Genomic DNA, 22,835 nt, shown 5'->3' with positions numbered 1-22,835 from the left:
TATGTATTATGTAAACGTGGGGGTTGGTGTCGTCAGTCGTACCTGGGATTGCGAGGGTGCAGGTGACTCCTGAGGGCGTGTCGCCTGTGTGTAGGTGTGAAGTAGTTGCGCCCACTCCAGGGATATTGGATGTTTGCGATGTCCCCGTACTTCCTCCTCCCGGAGTAACTCTTCCTCCGCCTTACCCCATTTATGCACCGCGCCGATCCATGCTGCCATTGGTGGTCCCGTCGGGGACCTCCAGTGCATGGCAATACTGCGTTTCGCTAGGAGGATTGCTAGTGATAGGAATCGGCATTGCGTTTTCTCAGTTTTCCGTTTGCGGAAAATTCCGAGTGCGCATGCCTCCCATGTGTTCATGGTGGCAATGCCCGTGACCTCTTCCAGCACTCGATGGATCATGTCCCAATACTGGCGGAGAGATGGGCAATCCCAGAACATGTGTCTGAAGTTTGCACCCGGGGTTTGACACCGGGGACATTCAAAGTGGGTATTCGGGAAGAATCGGTGGAGGCGGTTCGGTGTGAGATAGGCCCTGTGTAGGACGTTAAATTGTATGTTACGGAACCTAGCATTCCTGGAAACCTTTTTGGGAAATTCCAGGGCTGATCTCCATTCCCCATCATGGATCACTCTGCCGAAGTCTGTCTCCCACTTCTGGCGTAAAGACTGGAGGGATGGGAGGAGTAGCGATCGTATCGCTCTATAGAGCCATGTCACTAAGTGTCTTCCTACTCCCATGTGCATGATCGCGTGTATCACCGGATGTGTCTCAGGTTCTCCGGTCTCCGAGTTCCAGTGTGCACCGCTGCTATCCAACAATTGCCTATGGAGCAAAAACTGTCCCGGGGGCAGATCATAACGATCCATCATTTGCTCGAATGTCTGCAACTGTCCGTCTTCGAACAGAGATCCGATTTCCGTGACCGACAGTTCCGTCCAGACTCGTAGCGTGCCCGGGGCGTAATATGAATCCCTCCTGGGGAAGCCCACCAATGGCAACAGAGGCGAATATGGTGGCTGTGTTTTGGACATGCGGTGTATCCGCATCATGCATGTGCGGGCAATGGACACCTGCAGTGGGCGAGTCCGCATGGGTTTAGTGCCTGGCAACAGAAGTCTGACGATCGCGGCCTGCGAGATAGGACCAGTAGCTGCGATAGTCTCTCCCGTGTGTCGACTCGCCGTCCAGTAGGACAGCCACTGGAGCTGGGCCGCCAGAAAGTATGCCTCAAAGGCCGGCGCTCCCAGTCCTCCCTCCGTGGTAGGTAGGTAAAGCGTAGTGAGTGCCACTCGCTTTCGACCCCCTCCCCATATCAGGTCTAACAGGAGAGTGTTCAGTTCTCCGAAGAATGAACGAGGTGGGATCACAGGGAGATTCGCGAAACTGTACAGCAGGCGGGGGACCATGATCATTTTTGCCAGTGCCACTCGGCCTATTGGCGCCAGCGGGAGCGTCCTCCAGAAGTTGACCGCTGATCGGAGACCAGCTAGTGTCCTACGGTGATTCCCTGTGTATAAGTCCTCCGGGGTGTGGTACAACCGCATTCCCAGGTATCGGGGGGCGTCGGCATTCCAGGACAGAGATTGGGTACCCATTCTAATTTCGAAGGGGGCCATATGGGGGCTCAGCGGGTATATGGATGATTTCCCCCAATTGACCCTTAGGCCCGACACTGTCGCAAACTCCTCTAGTGTCCTCCAGATGCACGTCAGGTCGCTCGTGGCATCCCTAACATATATCAGGAGGTCATCTGCGTACAGGGACACGCAGTGTCGCGTGTGCGCCAGGGGAATACCCCAGGCTTCACCCTCTTGTCTCAGACGTATCGCCAGGGGTTCGACCGCCAAGGCAAACAAAAGGGGAGACAGCGGGCACCCTTGTCTAGTCCCTCTGTCCACGGTGAATTCCGGGGAGATATAGGTGCCGATCCTGACCCTGGACTTGAGTTGTGTGTACAGGAGCTTGGTATAAGCGATTAGGCGGGGGCCAAAGCTATTCCTGGCGATAACTTCGAACAAATATGACCATAGGAGGGTGTCGAATGCCTTCTCAAGGTCTAATATGAGGCAAGCTGCATTCGGGAACTGGGTTCGAGTTACGTCATGGACATGGAAGAGCCTACGGAGATTTTGGGAAGTGTTGCGGTTTGGCACAAATCCGTTCTGGTCGGGATGGACCAACTGGGGTACGACCTGGGCGTATCTTGTTGCTAACAGTTTGCCTAGGATTTTACAGTCTGAGTTAAGTAATGTGATCGGCCTGTAGGATGAGGGGAGTCGGGGGTCCCTATGTGGTTTTAGGAACGATACTATGAATGACTCTCTGAGGGAGCGTGGGAGGACTCCCGCCTCGAGTGCGGCCTCGAACATGGTCGTCAGACGTGGGGCAAGGCTAGCTAAGAAGGTCTGGTAATACTCGAGGGGGAAGCCGTCCATGCCCGGGGCCTTGTTTCTGGCAAGCATTCCTATCGCTGCCTTGATCTCGGCCTGTGTTAATCGCTTGTCTAGGTCCTTCCGGAGCGCCGGTGAGACTCGGGGGATAGGCAACGGAAGGAGGAAGTTGAACGCCGCAAGGGTGTCGCCCTGGCTAGGAGTTCGGTATATACGCGAGTAATATGTGTAAAAAACCTGCATGATCGCTATCTGAGATGTTTGGAGGTGGCCGGCTTGGTCTGTGACTTCCGTGATTGGTTTTATGTCGGGGTCCTGTCGAGCTACCCATGCTAAGAGTGTGCCACCCCTGTTGCCCTCCCTGTGCATCCTGCAGGCGTACTTCCTGAAATTGTATTTGCGCAGGTCCCGTAGTGTCTCAACATATTTTGTCTTGACTTCTGCTATTTGCAGCTGGGTCACCTCGCCGCGGTCGTCCGCTCGTAGCATGGTCGCCAGCTTCTGTTCTGTGTCGTGTAATGCGCGTTCTAGCACCTGTCGTACCCCTAGTATTTGCTGGATGCAGTGTCCCCTCGCTACCACTTTGTGTGCATCCCACTCCACTAGACTAGAGGACGCTGAGCCCGCATTGATTCTGAAGTGTTCCTGTAGGTGCTCCCCGTGGTCATGTGTGAATGTCTGGTCCGTGAGGCACTCCCGAGGGAGCTTCCAGGTCGGTACTGGGGGGTGTGGCGGTCTCCATCGGAGGGTCAGGGCATGGGCGTCATGATCCGACAGCACTCTGCCTAGGTAGTCTGTATGTGTCGTTTTGGCGTGTATATCAGGTGAGCAGAGGAATCGGTCAAGTCGCACGCGTAGGTCGTGTGGAATGGAGTGAAATGAGTATAGTTTCGTCGTGGGGTTCAACGCTCTCCATGTGTCCGTCAGTGTCCAGTGTCGAACCCACTCATTGAAGAGTTCCGTCTGTCTGTATATCGGTGAACGTGGTGGTGGGGGGCGGGATCGGTCGAGGGTCGTGTCTAAGACACTGTTATAGTCTCCTCCTAGAAGCCAAGGGGTGTGGGTGTATTGTGCCAGCGTGTTTGTGAGGCGAGACCAAAAGACATTCTGTTCTACATTAGGGGCATAGATGCTGCCTATCAGGATAGATTGCCCATCCAATTGTCCTTCCAGTAATACATAACGTCCCTCCTTATCTATCGCCCTGGATTGTTCACGGAAGGGGACTCCCGGTCTGATCCAGATTAGTGTGCCCCTGGCATATGCGGAGTACCCTGTGGCACATATCACACCCCTCCATTTCCTCTGTAACTTGCCGACTTCCGCCGTCGTCAGGTGAGTCTCTTGTAAGAGAGCTATATGTGCCTGTTGTCTCTTCAGATAGGCATAGACTGCATACCGTTTGCTTGCCGTGTGCAACCCCCTGACGTTTAGTGTGATAAAGGTAAAGTCCGTGTTTGGGGGTTTCGTCATGTGAGTGCGTCTGTGGTATCGGGCAGCGCCCCCGCTATATCTTGGCTACAACCAGACTCACTCTCGCATGCAATACCTCCCTCCATACTTGAGTTCACCGTGACCCAGTCATCTTCTCCCGCGTAGGTATCAGGGTTAGAGGGGAAGGGGCTTAACATGGTAACAACATATGGGAAACAGTCCCAACTGAAGGGGCCCATTGCAGGGCACGATGAGCCCAAACTGTACATCTCGTACTGTCTCTAGTTCGTTTGGTGTGAGGGGGTGGTAGGGCGGTGGGGCCCTGATCTCGGGTCAAGGTCACTCGCCGTAATGTGTCTCTGTGTGTATGTATGCTACCACTCATACCCTAGGCGTATCTTCTCGTCGTCCACCGTCGGCCGGATGCTCCGCCATCGCAATCTTACCACAGGGCGTGCCATTCGTCGTCAGATGAGCGTATCCGCCGTCTGTGGGGTCACCAGCGGTGGGGAGGCGGAACCATCTCTGGAAGTGCGGACATCACTCTGACCTTCATCTTCGGACGTAAAGATGTGGGGGCCTCTATCCATCTCCTGTTCGACGTCCCGTTGCCCGACCCTTGCCGCTGCTTGAATTGCTTTCCGTCGGTCTGCTATGAGTTGCTCCAAGTCCGGGACGCGTTTGACGCCTGGCGACATGACTGCCATGTATTACACCCACAAACAGGGAGGGACGAACTCTCCACAATTGTCTCATCTAGCCCAGAGCATGTGGAAGTGGGCCATTCAAAGGAACATGTTCCTCATGGCGGAACATCTCCCAGGCAAAGACAATCAGATGGCGGACCTGCTCATCAGGCACAGCCACCAAATGCACGAGTGGGAGATACACCCCTCAGTGCTCCAACCATATTTCCAGCAGTGGGGTCATCCAGAGATAGACCTGTTCGCCACAAAGGAAAACGCAAAATGCCAAACCTTCGCCGCCAGGTTCCCACACCCGCAGTCTCAGGGCAATCCGATATGGATGAACTGGTCAGGCAGATTTGCGTACGCTTTTCCTCCAGCACCGCTCATACCGCTAGTGGCACGCAAACTGCGGCAGCACTCCATGACACTCATCCTAGTTGCTCCAACGTGGGCACCGCAAGTGTGGTACACCACGTTCCTAGAACTTTCAGTGGTGCCTCACCAACGACTGCAACTCAAGCCCAGTCTCCTCACTCAGAACCGTGGAGACGTTCAGCACCCAGACCCGCACCAGTTGAGCCTTGCAATATGGATCCTGAGGTCATAGAGTTTGGCTACCTCAACCTGCCCCCTGACTGTATGGACATCATCAAGGAGGCAAGAAGACCTACAACCAGGGCATGCTACGCGGCCAAATGGAAGCGATTTGTCATTTACTGTTCTAATAATGACATAAATCCGCTAGATGCATCCACTCAAAACATTATGGTATTTGTTGTACCTATACAGATGCAACCTGGCATATAGTTCCATTCGGATACATTTGGCCGCGATGACAGCTTATCTTCAAAACAGACAGCATCTTTCTCTTTTTAGAGTGCCAGCCATTAAAGCTTTTATGGAAGGACTCAAAAGAGTGATTCCTCCATGACACCCTCCTTCACCTGTCTGGAATCTAAACATAGTTCTCACCAGACTAATGGGACCACCCTTTGAACCTCTTCACTCTTGTGAGATACAGTTTCTAACATGGAAAGTGGCTTTTCTAGTGGCAATAACATCGCTAAGGAGAGTTAGTGAGCTTTAAGCCCTAACTATTCAAGAGCCATTCATACAGATTCATGCTAATCGGGTGGTGCTGCGTACCAACCCAAAATTCATGCCTAAAGTGGTGTCGCAGTTCCACATTAACCAAACCATAGAACTGCCCGTTTTCTTCCCAAATCCAGACTCGGTGGCAGACAGAGCGCTGCACACGCTAGATGTTAAAAGAGCTCTCCTGTATTACATAGACAGGACAAAGGATTTCAGTAAGACTAAGCAAATGTTTGTTGCCTTCTCTCCACAACACAAAGGCAACCCCATTTCCAAGTCAGGTATAGCTAGATGGATTGTTAAGTGCATACAAATCTGTTATCAAAAAGCTAAATGCACATTAACAGTTCCCCCAAGAGCGCATTCCACATGCAAGTTAGGGGCATCCATGGCTTTCCTAGGTAACATTCCTCTAGAGGATATATGTAGAGCAGCCACATGGACCACCATACACACATTCACCAAACACTACTGCGTGGATGTACACTCCAAACAGCAAGCTGCTGTAGGTCAGGCTGTTCTCAGAACTCTTTTTCAGACTGCTGCAGCTGGCACGGGCAACCGCCGCTAAGGAGGATACTGCTATTTATTCTATGCACAGATATAAATTCAGCAGCCCACATGCCTCGAACGGAATATGCTACTTACCAGTATGCATCTGTTCTTGGCATGTAGGGCTGCTGACATTTATATCGCCCGCCCTGCTCCCCGGTGCCTGATGCAGCTGTAGCACTCAGAATCATTCTCAGGCATGGTCATCACTTACTGTATTACACTCCATCTCTGCCACAATGGCGAAAAACAATCTGAAGATGGAGAGGATGCCCATGCGCACTGTAGTCCAAGGAAGGAGCCACCTACCTCGTGATACTTCGAAGACTCTTCCAGGACAACAATGTGCAATCATCCGGACCCAACACTAGGCGGCGGTCTATGCACAGATATAAATGTCAGCAGCCCTACATGCCAAGAACAGATGCATACTGGTAAGTAGCATTTTCCTTTTAATACAAGTCCAGACCATTGTCCCTGCTAAACAGGGTTGCTGGCAAATAACTAGCCTTAGATTCAGTAAAGTTATACATCAACTGGTACTTAGGCGCCAGAGCTATTACATTTCGGAAAGGAGAACTGCTCTCAATATTAGAGATCTAGTACAAGTAACGTGTGGGTCCAAGCTTAATTTGATCTGGTGGTTGCCAGTGGGGGCCACTGAAATTCTTTTTGGGGGCTGGGGCTTATTTTTCCGCATTGGACATTTACTGAGATGAGAGGGGGAAACACACAAAGCAGAAAGACTTAGGAAGAGAAAGAAAACCAGTCTCAAAAGGACAAAGCAGGAACCTTCAATAATAACATAAAGGGGCGGCAGTGTCTGGTAATAAATGAAAAGGCATGAAGTGGATTTAATATTGTGCAGCCTTAGTTTTTGACACATCAGCATTTAATTGCACCTACCACAGGCTCTGAGCAGAGTTGTGGGCACTGACACTCATTCTTGTTCAAATTAAACACTGGGTGTGTCCACAAAACTCATTTGACAGTGTTCTAAAAATTTCTATTTGCCTTACTGAAAGCTATGCACTTTGAGCCAGTAATTAAAGAAAAAATGGACACACTAATATATACGAAGCCCCCACTTAGGAGTTGAACTGACCGTGTTATTCCAGAGGAATGGGATCTGAGGAGGGGCATTAGACTGGGTGTGTTCGCCCCCACCCCTATTATTTGTGTTGGAAGTAGAACATTCAGCTTGCCAACAGTGTAACAAATTAAACTGGGCAAAAACAAAATAGGTATTCGCAAACATGTATCACTATATGCAGTTAACCTTTTAGTTTATCTTAATAAACCTACTGAATCAATTGGGATACTGATACTTTTGATGTAACACAGGGTGTCAATCAGACCTGCATTTTAACAAACAAAAACCAATTAAGTGTTTTTATTGAGGCTGCTCTGATCAGTGGGAATTCCCAGGGCAAATTGCTTTTTGCTCAGTTGACATTAAAATTTCAGACACTTGCATGAGGTGAACAGTGATAAATTGCAGGAAACGCGTACACATGGGATTGTTCCATTTTAACTGATTATTGGAAGACAGTAAGATAATACATTTAGAGAGTGCATCCAGGTGGCCACTGAGATCCAGGTTCAAAAAATAATACTGTATAGTAATGCTAATAGGTTCTTAGAACAAAACTAAGAGGTGGTTTATACAATTCACGCTGTTCCTCGCTAGGAGGTGTATTGGGATCCACTGGATGGCACCCAGGGCCCCAGAATGGAAGAAAGGATATAGATTGTACAAGAATAGACACTTGTGGAGCAGATAAAGATTAAATTAAATTAACTAGGAACTATTAAAAAATGTCTAAAATATTCATAAATCTGTTGTAAATGCTCTAGGAATCTAGTCTAGCCACTTGATGGTAGGCCCCCTTAAACACACTCTGCCTGTTTTTTGTTTTTTTGCAAAAAAAAGTTGTATGTGAATATATTTCCCATATGGAGAAGCGTGGCTCAGTGGTTAGAGGCGGCAGACCCGGAAGCTGAGATTGACCGTGGACCAGGGTTCGATTCCCCACCTCGGCGGGTCTCGGGCTCAAAATTTCACGGACTCGACAATTCTCGCTCTGGTGCCTACTCAACTCACGGGGTCACACTCTGCGACTCTGGGCAATAGCTTGCTTAATCTCCACTACGGCCCCTCGCGGCGGGATGCCTGGCTTTCACCTTGTGGACACCCTGCCGGGGTTTCTGACAGGGGAATACCAGGACGGGTTCCCTAAGCAAGCGCCGGGACGCTTACGGGCAGCTGTGCGCTTTACAAGTCCAGCACATTTACATTTACATTTACATATGATTTCGGTTTGATCTGTGTGCCCACTCTAACGTATTGGACAATTTCTTGGACTGCTTTGACAAGCATAATGGTGTTGTCTTTTTGAATGTTGATTACATGATGAATACAATGTTCTAATTTGCATCTTTGCCTACTCACATCTTCCGCTCATCTCCTTCTGACTTTCAATGGCACCTGTGGGTACCATAATTTTGTCTAGTTATCTTCTTGTTTTCATTTGAACCCAGGCTTGCTTCCACCCCCCCCCTCCCCACCACACCCCCCACCGACAAGCTCCTTCAGCATCCTATTCGCTTCTAGAATAATTTTTTCAAGAAAATAGGCCAAAACTGACATCATTGCCACAGGAGCGCTGTGATAAAGGAATTGACTTATGCTTTGTGCCAATGTTTTGTAGACATCAGGAGATTTAAAAATCTTTTATCTTGGTTTCCAAGTGCCAAAAAGCAGTTACAACTCAATACTTAGGGTGTTTCTGAGGGATTGCAGGAAAAAATATATCCCTCCACAAATCAGTTTCGTTCTGAAAAATGAGTGTCAACAGATATTGTTAAACATCTGGCATCTTTGTCTTTAGTAGACTGCACATTTTTCGAAAAACATTGGTTCGTTATTTTAATCAATATTGTACATGTATTCTTCTACCATTCTAAGCTAAAACAAAGGGGTGAACATAGATTACCACGCATGTGATACAGCGTATGGCATTACACAGCGGTTTGTTACATCGCATACCATTACAGCGCAAGTCGTTACGACTTGCTGTAGGGGGCAGAAGGTGTAGGGTTTAAAATCCAACACCTTCCCTAATGTTGCACAGACCGGAGTTGGAATAGTAAATTATACTATTCCAAAATCCAGCGCCACCCTCTAAATTAAAGTCGTTGTAATGACTTGCATTGTAAAGGTATGCAATGTAACAACACTGTTGTATTGACTGCATTGTAATGGCATGCGTTGTAAACGCATGCGAAGTAACGTGGCCTATTCAAAACAAATGAATGTTGAATTTTAATATCTAAAATCGGGGACTTCAAGTCAGTCTATAAAAAGACCAAAAGTCATTTTACACCTTATACACAGCTATTATCATTATATTCCTGTACAACACTCTATGCAAGGTGACCAAATCGAAGTCACTTGAGTCTTTTTATTGCTTGTACTGCCTAGACATTGGTGTGAAGGCAGGCACTCTAATGCGGTCAGAAGTCTAAAATAATCTACTGAGACTCAAGTAACTCCCTTTTTTACTATTGTTTTGTAAGAGTATGATGATTAATGGTTTGGTGTGAATAATGTATATTTTCAAAGCAATTGTTAAGTGAATCATAGATCCAACTAAGGACAGCTAGGCAATCATTACATTTTATGTATCTCCCTAACAGTAAAACCCAACGCATCTGCATCCCAGATCCTAATACAAGCAAATTTCTCTTGTTTCTTGATTTTCCCAACACTGAAGCAAACAATGATTGTACTCATTTACAGAGTATTTGGAGCAATGAAGAGTAATAGCAGAGGTTGACATTTCACAGGACTGATATAAATTCTTAGGGATTATTGATTTGCTTGAAGTGGAGTATAGTAAATGAATGTATTTATATAATGACAATTTCCAGTTCTTTGCCATAAATTTCATTTTGTGAGGATTCAGAGAAAGTGTTGCACAATAAATTTGGTGCTAATCATTACCTTCCAGAAGTACCAGCTAATCCCCCCCCAAAAACATGCTCACCAGCAGACGTGATTATCTGGGCTCATTATCCTTGTGCTTCTGTTCTATCCGCAATTTCCTGAATAACCGCTGATGCAGCTTTTGGAATATTTAGTGGTACAAGATTTTTTTTTTAACTATCTAGCTTTGTTTGTTGCTTTGGGTAAGATAATAAACAGAGTTAAGTACACAATACCTTTTTTCAGTGGAGGTGTTTTAATCCCCATAATTATTTCATTGAGCCATCTACGATTCTATCACGCTAGCACCCCCACCATCTTTTATTTTGATTCATGTTGGAAAAAGTTTTTCATTACTGAGCTTGTGTTGGTAACCTTTGTGTTTTCCAGTCCTTTTATTAAAAACACTTATTAGAATGGTAAACATTCATGAGTGGGTGTATTTAATTAAGTATAACTTTCTTTTCCTTGAATGGTTTTGAAGCAAATTTACTGTACCAAAACTAAGATTGTTTTGCCATGCATGTCACAAATGTCCAAACTAGTATGTACTCAATCCCTGGTTAAAATATTGTGTACATCTGTTTCTTTTCTAGCTGAAGGAAGCATTACAGTTAAAGATGCTACATTCTCTTGGTCAAGAAGTGATCCTCCGTCTTTAAAAGAGTAAGATTGATGATGCTTGGCAGCAGTGTTTTAAAGCTTTAAAATGATACTGGCCTGTAAAGTCTGTGCAACTTTAGTAGAAAATATATACACCATTAGATATTTGTATATTTTTGAAGCCAGTGCTACAAGACAGCAGTATGATGCTTTGAAGTCCAGGCTAATCTGCATCTAGTAGATGATATGCAATGTAGCTACTCCCTAGCAACTACATTAAAGTGTAACTTGCAAGTTAAAGAATGTAGGACACTGTCAGACATTTAGATATGGGTGAGATTAGTTCTTCCGAAAACTGCAAGAAAGAGTTTGAAGTAACTGAAGTGATGAGTTTAACGACACTTGGCAATGTAATCCCCTAACAGACTGGCTGCCATTTGAAATGTAAGTTATTTAAACACTTGAGTGCCTATGGAGTGCAAATGGTGTCAGTAAAATATAAATATCTAATCAAAATATATAAGAATGCATTTCATTTTTAATACACAATAAATCATATGAAAAAGAATGTCTGCACGATAAAATAACTGCATTATACACACACAATTGAGTAGCTTAACATTTCCGTAATGAAAAAATTTAAATCTGTTTGGCAGTCCAGTAATAGATGTAAGTTTCCCTTTGACATGTTTGTAGCCAGTTATCAATTTGGAGGTCTTGCGTGATATTCCAAATAGTTTCTTTTACTTTTAATGTTGTTCATTTGAAAAGTAGTTTATTGGATCAGAGTTCAAAAGACAACCAATCAACTCTGAATATGAAGGAAAACCGACTTTTCTTAAAATAAAATATAATATAGCCTTATAGCCCGCCGTAGAGGGCTATACCGGCTATTAAAGGTCCTCTCCAGCGTTAAAGGCCCAGAGCCGAAGGCGAGGGCCTTTAACAAGGGAGAGGGACTTTAATAGCGATATAGCCCATCTACGAAGGGCTATAAGGCTATTAGAACATTCTGTCACTAGAGGACAGAATGTTCTAACAAAAAAAAAGCCTTTTGGAAGCGTGAGGGGATTGGAATCCCCTCAGGCTCCCTGAAGCCTTTGTTCACAGCCAGAGCTGTGAACAAAGAACCATTGGAATGTTGGAGCTCCAGGCTTATACCAGCCATTATAAGCCCAGTTGTTTTCAATGGAGCTCCCAACATTCCAATGTTCTAATAGAACATCAGATCTATTTGACTTCATATTTATTTCACCAGTATTAAAAAACATTGAAACATTTGCAGTGATAATCAGTGTTATATATGTATTTGCTTATAAATCTGTGTACTCTATTATTTCTGAATAATGAAATTTTGAAAGAGATTACTATTCCTTCATCATGAAAGTTGGACAATAATTTCTAACTTTTCTTATTTTACCTATTGACCAATCCTGATGTAGTTAAATCAAGCCAGAAATGTGTGTTCTTATAAATATCATTAGAACATTAGAATGTTGAGCGCTCTATACAGTACAATGGAGTAGCTCCGGGCTTATAATGACTATTCGAACATTGGAATGTTGGAAACTCTATTGAAGACCATGGAGTGCTCCGGGCTTCCAATGGCTAGTAAAAGCCTGGAGCATCAATATTCCAGTCTTTGACGTTCACAGGTGTTTGTGAACAAATGCCTCATGGAGCCTGAGGCCTTTGTTTTATTTGTTAGATCATTCTTCCCTCTAGTGGCGGACTGTTCGAATAGCCTCATTGTAGGTCCAAGCTGAAAGGTTCAGGGCCTTTAACAACCGGTATAGCCCCCAGCTGCGGGCTATAGTAGTTAACTGCTGAGCACCTTTTGAAGTAAAATTTACAAATCTGTAGATTGTTATATGAATAAATATTTATCATTAGATTTTTCAACAGTGAAGGTAATCTTGAGAAATCAAATCAAATCAAGCTTTATTCGATATTCACAAAGGATATCATAAAAGCAATCATTTTATTGTGTTAAAACACAATCATCATAAGAAATGTAAAAAATACAAAACAGCCAAAAATTTAAAAAGACAAGCATGCATGTACCATCATAAAGATTTTCTAAATTTAAGCAGCAATTTCAAAAACTGTTCCATAGTGCCTATGACATCTTTATCCTCCAACTGTTGCAGCCGAACAAAAGCATCTCTACAAGTCCTCAAGCCCCATTTTTTCAAAAGAGGTCTCAATAAAGCTTTCCTAGGAACTAGGTAATAGGTACAAAATAAAATAAAATGAATGTTCGATTGAGGGGAGAGGTCATCGCAAGGGCAGGGGCAGAGATTTCGAGTCCAATTGTTACAAGAAGGGAATGTTATTAAACGGTAAAAGGAGCCCAATCTAAATCGAGTAAGAAGCATTCTGGAAAAATGAGAAAAGTCAGTGGAAAGATACAATTGGAGACCCTTGTTTAAAGTAATCGCTTGGAAATCCATAGTTGTTTTGTTTAGTTTCTGGGTATCCCACCTCTTGGCTTCCAAATGGTCCATTAGGATCTTTCTCAAGGTTTTCCTAGAAATGTTCTCCAAGGACATAGGATCAGTGTAAAAATCTGGGCGTCCGATTTCACAAAAAACACTTTTTACATAAACAAGCCATTTCGTGTGTTTTGCCCCTTCTAGTTTAAGAATGTCCAAGATTACTTCTCTGTTCAATGCAGCCTCCGGAGTGGACCAGATTTTATGCCACAAAAGCAGTGGCTCGGCTTTGATTACATCTGAAATGTAAGGTAGGCCTAACTTTATGTGGGTCATATAAACTGATGTTGATTTCGGTATTGCTAAAAGATACCTTAAGAAATGGTTTTCTACTGTTTGAATTGATGTTATGTTTTCGATCCCCCATAGACCAGCCCCATATATTGCCGTTGAGACGCATTTAGCCTTATAGATAAGAATGAGCTGTTTTACTGGTCTCCCCCCTATTTTGCTAGAAAAATCTCGGAGCGCCCCAATTGCTCTGACAAAAGCAAGTTTCCTAGCTTTAACTGCAGCGTGCCATGACACCTTTCTATGGACACAGATGCCCAGATACGGAAAATAATCAACTGTCTATTTTTTGACCTTCAATGAATGTGGGACATGGAATTTTCTTTGATCCCTTACTACATGCCATGGAGAAAGTTTTGCCAATATTCACTTTCAGACCCCTTTCGTGCATAAAATTAGAAAAAGCGGTGACTGCTCTTTGTAGGCCCAGGCGTGTTTGAGATAAAATAGCCGCATCGTCGGCATACAACAAAATTGGTACAGCATGCCCTCCCACTTTCGGGTAATCACATTCGATGTTTTTCAGGTGATCACCAATGGCGTTTATATAGAGAGAGAAAAGCAGGGGGGCTAATATGCACCCCTGCCTCACCCCTCTGGTGATAGTAAACCTTGGAGAGCACTCCCCCCTCAAATCAAAACGCACCCTGGCCCCAGCTTCTCTGTACAAATTCTTAATAAAGTCAAGGATAGATGGATTTATCCCCAGCTGCTCAAGAACCTTCCATAACTGATCATGTACCACACAATCAAAAGCGGAGGTTAGGTCTATGTATGTCACGTAAAGGTTACCCCTTTTTACCTCCACATATTTAGACATAAGGAGGTGTAAGTTGAGGGTCTTTTCCACTGTGCCCCTTCCAGATCGAAAGCCATATTGTAATCCTGAGAGGACATCATTCTCCTGACCAGTTCTGTAGACGTTTTAAAATTATACGACCTGCGACCTTCATTAGAGAATCAAGCAAGGAGATAGGCCGATAGCAAGATGGTAAATGCGATTGCTTCAGTCCAAGTTGGTATTTGGCCATACACATTTGCTGAGTTCAAGGCCAAGGTTAAGAGTGGAGCCCAGAAATCTGGCTCCGCCTTGAAAACATCCGCTGGAATAGCATCTGGCCCAGGTGCCTTCCCAGAGGGACTCTCCCTTATTGCAAGCGTGACCTCCTCACAACTAAAGACAATGCTGGAAGTGCCCTTTCTTGAAGCCATGGTAGTTGAGGTTAAGGGATGAAAGGAGTCCGAGGAAGAAGTATTGAAGGAAATAGGTGTACTATATAATTTTTGAAAGTAAGCAGCCCAAGTATCTCCGTCAATAGCAAGGTCCAAATTCCTCACAGGCATATTTACCTATGGCAAAGGGGCATTTACGAATTTCCAAAATGCTGAGGAATCACGATTCCCGCAGGTTGTCAACAAAGTCTGCCAGGCTTCCGCCTTCAAGGTTCTTTTCCTATTTTTTATGGCTAGGCGATATTGAAGTCTAGCCAGACGTATCTCCTTGCATATCTTTGGGCTCGAGTGTAAGGCTTTCTTCAGAGATTTTTGTGCTCTAGTGCAGGCTTTATCGAACCACCCTTTAGGGATGATAGGACCGGATTTAAACTGGCGGGTAAGTAACTTCTTTAGACTTTCCTGTATCTTCAGGAAGGCTTCAAGAATTACTTGGGGCTGTTCAACCAAGGACAAACATATGTGTACCTCCTCCCACCTCAACTTTAAAAGATTTTTAAGAAGGCTCAATGGATTGATTTTATCCCATTTTAGGGTGTACCCATTTAATGCACCTATGATATCAAAATTGCATTGTACATAGTCAGAACAATCTCCATACAGTGTATACATTTTAAACACTAAAGAAGGGGTTCTTACTACTATTCTGAATGTTATCGTTTTACCAAGTACATGTGTTTTTACACTGACAGCACGGTATAAATTCCAAAATACACAAGTTATTACCTGTAAAAGCTTAACTAATTTGTGCTATCAAGATAGGTCAGATATTATTTGATTTATTCATTGGGACCGTTTGGAGATGTAATAACAAATATCTTTTGATCCATTTGCGCCAACATCGGAGGCGGCGCCGTCGGTGCCCGGGTCGACGCCGGCTCAGGCTTCTCTTGCTGTGGAATCGGCGTCGGTCCGCGTCCAGGTAGAGTTCTCTGTGGAGGTCGTCGGGACCGGCGTAGAGTCCGCCTCCCTTGGTGGTTGCTCCCGCCTACCCCTTGTGCCGCAATAGGTCGCCACTGCGGCGTCTGTCGACGCCGCTGCTTTCATTTACGCTTCCTCATTTGGAACCTGATGCTTCCCTGGACTACCCTGATAAAGGGGCCAGGGTGCAAGTACCCTGTGTCACCTTGCCTTCGGGTCAGTCTCCGGCTCCTCCACTCCTCATGTCCAGTGGTAGGATTAGCCCTCAGCCATCTCCTACTGACAGTTTCTTGTCACCTACACGGTTGGCAGATTAATCTAGTGCTGCCTTTTTCACGCGCTATTGATGGGGCGGCTAATGTGCTTGGCTTTCAGCCTCCTATGGTGCCTTTGCTTTCTGATCCTTTATTGGATCTGCTCCATTTGGAGCCTATTGAAGTTTAACCTTTGCTGCCTTTTGGGGATTCGCTACTTGACGTCCTCCGTGGCACTTGGTCAGTGCCAGCTACTGGTGACCCAGTTGAGCGCGCTATTGCTCGTAGGCACTGCCTTGCTCCGGGTGATTCTCTCTGTCGCTCACCCAACTGCTCAGGGCCTGGTTGTTCAGGCATCTTTTAATTTGGAGTCTTTACCATTGTTACCTCCCCCCAGGGAATCTCGGTGACTGGATGATTGTGGTCGCCGGCTTTTCGCCTCTGCTAGCGCAGGCATCCGGGCTTTGAATACAGCCTGTGTGATCGCCCGCGCATCCTCAGCTCTTTGGGGCTCAGTTGCCCACCTTCTCCCTTCTATTCCAGAAGGGCCACTGGCGGAGTTGCTCCGCCTTCTTCTACATGGCAGAAGCATGGTACAATTTTCCATTAGGTCCTCTCTGGATGCCACTAGGACAGTCACTTCCCGAACCATGTTTGGGATGCCCTCTGGGATCTTTCACTTAATGGGGTAGATCGGTTTGACTGCCACGCGGATTCGGTGGTCTCCCGTCTCTTATCAGGGCTGAGATAAATCTTGTTGCTAAATCTCTGCATTATTTTCTGGTGCCCAACCTAATGCACAGGTTGGTTTTAGTGGCCGGTTACTGTTCATGGCTGGTTAGCCCTTTATCTGTTCATTCGGCAGTCATTTGGCTGCTTTTCTTCTTTTCAGTCCTCTGACTGTGCTTAGCCCAAGAGGACACCACTACTGGGGATTTGCCTTACCCTATGTGGGGTATTCATGGCATTCGGTTCTGCCATTGCCTTGGTATGCTCCTATGGAGTCTCCGAGTACAGGTTCTGCTGGGAGTCACTTTTCGATTCCTACAGTTTCTAGTGCGACTTGCTTTATTGCACGTTGGGGTTCTCTGTATTGCATCGGAATTTGGCATAGGTTCTGTGCTGTGTGGTGTCTATCCCGCACGCCTGGTGAAACACCGGGTTGTAGCAATTCTTTCGCTACGAGGCATCCTATTTGCTGCTATGCAGCGTATTTATTGTTGTTCTTATTAGTGCAACTTGGACATACAACCCCTTCTTGTTCGTCCTCCAAGCGAGTAGTTGAGCAGGTGTTCTGTTATCCGTGGTCATAGACTTTTTCTGGCCGCTTGTGCTACAGCAGTGTCCATATTCCCTGCTCTTTCAGTATAAGTTTTTCCACACTTTGATTGGCTTCATACTGTGTACCCTCTAAGGGCCTGTTTTCCTTCGAAATCACTCCTTGGGGTCTTTGAACTTTCCATTTGTCCTTGCTTTTGCCACGTCAGTGTTTAGTTATTCTCCTAATCTGTCTTGCAGGGGGCGGTTATTCCGCTTAGGCAGGGAGCTATGGACAGTGTCCTACCCAATTTCCAAATGTCTGCAAGTATGTTATGCATACTCTAGACTCTTGTTGGGTCACGTTTTCATTGTGTCAACGTTTTTCTTCCTGCTATGGATCTGCTCTGTGTGCCTACCCAGCAGATTCGTGCTGGCTCCTTCATTCAGACAGTGTCTGTGGTCCCTGCCCCGGTCTACTTGTTCCGCCGGCTCTCGGATTGCCCGCCTGGCTGGTGCCCTTTTTTGTGCGGTTGCCTTCTCACTATTTTGTGCCTCAGGCTACTACGCAACCCTTCGATAAGTCTTTGCTTCCTTCGTATGGCTCCAGTGTCATAGTGGCATGCTTAGGTCCCTTCCGGTCTTCGCTCTTGGTTGTTAACGCCCAACTACTTGTCTTCGGCTCTTCACATATGACATCGCCTAGTCCTGGCGTGTCTTCTGATTTCCTGCTGCCAGCATCTTGTGGGCATAGACTGGCATTCTGCCACTGCTGTCACGCGTGTCTTGCTAGTGCTGGTTTCAACAGGGCTCCTTTTCGCTGTTGTGCTTATTTGACCGGTGTCCAATGTCTGTCATACCAGCTGCCATCCCTCAAAACTTGGCTGCGGTGGGCATACTGCGTCTGGCGGTTTTCTCAGTCTTTCGGTTCGGCTACACTTCTTGCGAAGACATGGCCTCCCTTTACTCCATGTCTGCTATATGGTTTCTTCTCCATGCTGGCACTTGCTGGGTAAGGGTTACCTGATTGCCTCTGCTGTCCACTTGCCTTTGCAGCTACAGATCCACAGTGTTTTTTAACTCCATTTTCTTGGTTGTCTGGTAATTGCTTGCTTCTGTATCCAGTTTGGATCCTGTGGATCTTCACATTCTGGGTTGGCTCACCTTCTTTTGAAGTTATGAACTCTCACTTCGCCACAGGCATCTGGCTTTGTGCTTCTTTGTCTCAACCCAGTATACATAGAGGGGTCTTCTGTGCTGTTCTTAACGGCTTCTACTGCCTTTGCCTCACATTGCTTTCTGCTCTCCGTAGAGCTTCATGGTCTGGAGTTTAACTGCGTTACCTTTCATAGCCTCACTATGATACATCTCTATGGTTTAACAGTGCTGTTTAGTCACCTTACGGGCGACTAAGTTCATTCACGAATTTGAATGAGTTCAGTCGCAGACCCGCCTCCTATATGGGTATGGCTTTGGTATCTATTCTAAGATAAAGAATCTGCGGCTAGACGTCTCTAGCAGATGAACGAGTTACTTACCTTCGGAAACTATGTATCTGGTAGAGTCATAGTCTAGCCGCAGATTCCTTAACGACTGCCCAGCCTCCCCGTTCTGCGAGGGCATTTTCTGGTTGAGGCTTTCTATACTCGCCTCCTTTAGGGTGGCTTGCCCCTACCTGGGTGCTCTACTCTCACTCCGATACAGACTGATTTGTTCTGTTTCTCTTAATAGCAACTGTTGAGGTCTTTTTGGAATTCCAGATCACTGGGCGCACACCTGGGTAACCGCTAGATAATGGAAAGCAAGAGTAAATGGTGTAGGCAAAGGGGCGAGTGGTAATACCTCACAACCACTCAGAAAGACCAGAACAACTGGTCAACAATGAATATGAACAACTGTGCCCCTGCACTAACACAATATGTGGAAAGCTTCAAGAGTTTGAATAAGATTGTATTCATGCAATAGTGACATATACACATCAATCTAAACAGATAGTGGAGGTACGTAATTCAATGACAGATGGTCGAGTGAGACGGGTAAGTCAATTAGTAGTCTGTAATTAGAATGTCCATTTTCTGTTTATTCCGTTTCAAAAGCCAACACGTGTTTCATCGCAAGGAACAAATGCGAATCTTCAGGGCTGGAAAGAGTGGCTTTCAGGATGGGATGTGCTGGTTCGGATAGAACACAAGAATGGGCGCGAGAGGACCGGTCAGTGTATGGTCAGGAGAAACCCAAGACTGTGTTTACTTGGAGAATCGGCTCTGAGGGTATATTCCACGGAGTGGGTGGAGTCCCAAATATCAAATGATTGGACAAAAGTATCCTTATTAGAGAGAATTGAATCTCGGTAAATGGCAGGTTGAGTGGAGACCGGGAGGAGAGAGGTCTTCGTGGTGTGGGCGGGTGCGCTCGTTACCAACAAAGTACCTTATCCTGGCGGACGATATTCTCCCTCTTGGAGTTTCCCGGCGCCGTGTTTCGGAGTTTCCGAAACACGGCGCCGGGAAACTCCAAGAGGGAGAATATCGTCCGCCAGGATAAGGTACTTTGTTGGTAACGAGCGCACCCGCCCACACCACGAAGACCTCTCTCCTCCCGGTCTCCACTCAACCTGCCATTTACCGAGATTCAATTCTCTCTAATAAGGATACTTTTGTCCAATCATTTGATATTTGGGACTCCACCCACTCCGTGGAATATACCCTCAGAGCCGATTCTCCAAGTAAACACAGTCTTGGGTTTCTCCTGACCATACACTGACCGGTCCTCTCGCGCCCATTCTTGTGTTCTATCCGAACCAGCACATCCCATCCTGAAAGCCACTCTTTCCAGCCCTGAAGATTCGCATTTGTTCCTTGCGATGAAACACGTGTTGGCTTTTGAAACGGAACAATAAACAGAAAATGGACATTCTAATTACAGACTACTAATTGACTTACCCGTCTCACTCGACCATCTGTCATTGAATTACGTACCTCCACTATCTGTTTAGATTGATGTGTATATGTCACTATTGCATGAATACAATCTTCAAACTCTTGAAGCTTTCCACATATTGTGTTAGTGCAGGGGCACAGTTGTTCATATTCATTGTTCTGTTTCTCTGTTGCTTCCCGCCATTCTCTGAAATTAGGCGGTATGTTAATACATCATATGTTCCTTCCAGCTCTAGACCTGGATTGTACGGTGTGAACTCGATTCACGCTTTTTCCCGCCATTCCGCTTTCTCCTTTTACATGGCCTTCTGGTCGTTGCCGCCTCGACTGGGTTTTCCGTCAGGATATTGGCTATGTCCAACTATGGATCTTTAATGGAGATTGCGATGTCTCCTTCTGGTGATGTGTTGTGGTGCACTCTCCTTACCTTAGTGTTCCGGACGTGTTCTCCTTTACAGTTTTACTTCCCAGATGTGGACTTTCTTCCTCGGCCAGGCTGTTTTTCCACATCCTTGTCTTCCTTTCACATTGATTGAGCCTACGCTCTTGTGGGGTGGTTATTCAGAGCGCTGATCTGTCTCTCCTGTCAATTTCTTCTATTTATTTTCATCATTTTTGCACACTGTTCCTATATTCTCAGTTTTTTGTTGATGGCTCCGCATTCTGACGCGGAAAAGTTTCTCTGATGAAAACTAACGTCAGCGCTCCGGGAGGGGCATATATGGCTTCATGTCCGTGGACAACATCAGGGCGGAGCCGCCACCCGGCGCGCGCAGAGGTGCTGCTGCGGAAAGGTTTTCCGGATCCAGTCTGACGCCTGGGGATATTCTAGGTTAAGGAATCTGTGGTTAGACTCCTCTACCAGATACATCGTTACCGAAGGTAAGTAACTCATTCAATAAGTCAACTCTATATTGTACATAATTAAATGGGGCGTTCGGGCAGCAAAAGTCCAGGGGACAATATTCCTATATCATCCTGTGTTAATCGTTCATTAGTAAGATTGAGTACCGTATTAGTGTCCATTAATGTTTTGCATTGCTGCGTATCATTTGTGAGCTCCTTTTTTTCTCTTCCCTTTGACCTACCTTCTTCTTAGTTTCCCTTTCCTTTTCGTTGTTTCCTTGGCTTCTGGTTTGGTATAAAATGCCATTAGAAAGGTGCTCCACGCGCCTCCTTAGAGATAGGCTATTTCATAGCAATATGGCTGCAATAGTTGGACTACGTGGATAGAAATTAAGGATAAGTAACATGCCCTCTGTGGCTCAGGGCTTCATATATGTTTGATTGCCAGTTAGTCGAAAAATAATGCTCCTCTGGTGCACGTTTGTCATAGGCAATATTTATTGAACTAGGTTTAAAAAATATACCGTGTGTTCATCAATTTCCGTGTACATCTTGATGCACTAAAATGAGTGTTCATAGGCAGGAGAGTTTTTCTTTTCTGTTTTACCAAACCAGGCATGTGAATGTTGCCATAAGTATTGAACAGAACTTCACGACTATTGAATATGTTATATAGAATAAACAAAACAAAAGTGTAGTTGGCTTCTTTGATCTTATTTTCATGACCACAGGAGTTTTAAGTGCATGGAGCACACTTGGAAAAGCTATTCTCTTGTGGGCATCCAACCTTTCTTTGACACTTAGTCAATTTTTTCCATTCTAGACTTTGTCCTTTCTAACTGTTTCTAATCAATCATCAATCAATCATTGAAATTTATAGAGCGCTTCTTACCCTAAGGGTCTCAAGGAGCTGGGGGGAGAGGGTGCTGCTACTGCTCAAAGAGCCAGGTCTTCAGGAGTTTTCTGAAGGTGAGCATGTCTTGGGTCTGCCGTAGGTGGGTGGGGAGGGTGTTCCAGGTCTTGGCGGCGAGGAAGGAGAAGGATCTGCCACCGGCGGTTGTTCGTTGGGTGCGGCAGACAGTGGCAAGGGCGTGGCTAGCTGAGTGGAGCTGGAGGGTGGGGGTGTAGAAGCTGAGTTTGTTATTGAGGTAGGCTGGTCCGGTTTTGTAGAGGGCCTTGTGTGCGTGGGTGAGTAGCTTGAAGGTGATCCTCTTTTTGACGGGGAGCCAGTGTAGGTTTCTCAGGTGGGGGGTGATGTGGCTGTGGCGCGGGATGTTGAGGATCAGTCTGGCAGAGAAGTTTTGGATGCGTTGTAGTCGTCGCAGGAGTTTGGCTGGGATCCCTGCGTAGAGTGCGTTGCCGTAGTCTAGCCTGCTGCTGACGGGGGGCCTGGGTCACCTATATATATGTATATGTGTATATATATATATATATGTGTATATATGTGTATATATATAACTCGCTACGGACAGTATTTCCACCATGTCTATGGTCACATGACCAGGCAGGAGGTTATTTGGGGGCGTGCACTTTGTATTATATAAACCAAAAAAAGAAGTAAATTCTCTGCATGTGATCAAGTGCTCTCGAGCCCGAAACGCGTCATTGCTGTTTACCTGTACCTGTAAAAAAAAAAAACTGTTTGGTCAGATCCTGTGGTCAGTCTCCTGCTTCGCCGGTCCGTGGGGATTGGAGGTGGCTTTGGGAGTGTTTTCTGCATGTGTATATATATGTATATATAAATCCAAACACACGATCTTGAACTTCCAGCCAGTGGCGAACAAGGACCAGCGAATCCCAAAAAGTAAGGCAAGATGATTTATTGCACCAGTTTCAAACGGCAA

At 45.8% G+C, this 22,835-nt stretch overlaps 1 protein-coding gene across 2 annotated transcripts in view; it reads left to right on the top strand.

The window, feature by feature from the left end:
* Window positions 1–22,835, top strand: part of LOC144784432 (multidrug resistance-associated protein 1-like) — a 1,651,426-nt gene that overhangs the window by 712,842 nt on the left and 915,749 nt on the right. For both annotated transcript variants that reach the window (XM_078663183.1, XM_078663184.1), the window contains exon 15: window positions 10,749–10,818. In XM_078663183.1, the coding sequence (XP_078519309.1) occupies window positions 10,749–10,818 (70 nt within the window). The remainder of the gene's footprint in view (window positions 1–10,748; window positions 10,819–22,835) is intronic.

The sequence above is a fragment of the Lissotriton helveticus genome, chromosome 10, assembly GCF_964261635.1.
Source record: "Lissotriton helveticus chromosome 10, aLisHel1.1, whole genome shotgun sequence".
Classification (NCBI taxonomy): Eukaryota; Metazoa; Chordata; class Amphibia; order Caudata; family Salamandridae; genus Lissotriton; species Lissotriton helveticus.
Note: the sequence above shows the minus strand (reverse complement) of the source record. Positions and strands in the feature narration are given on the sequence as shown.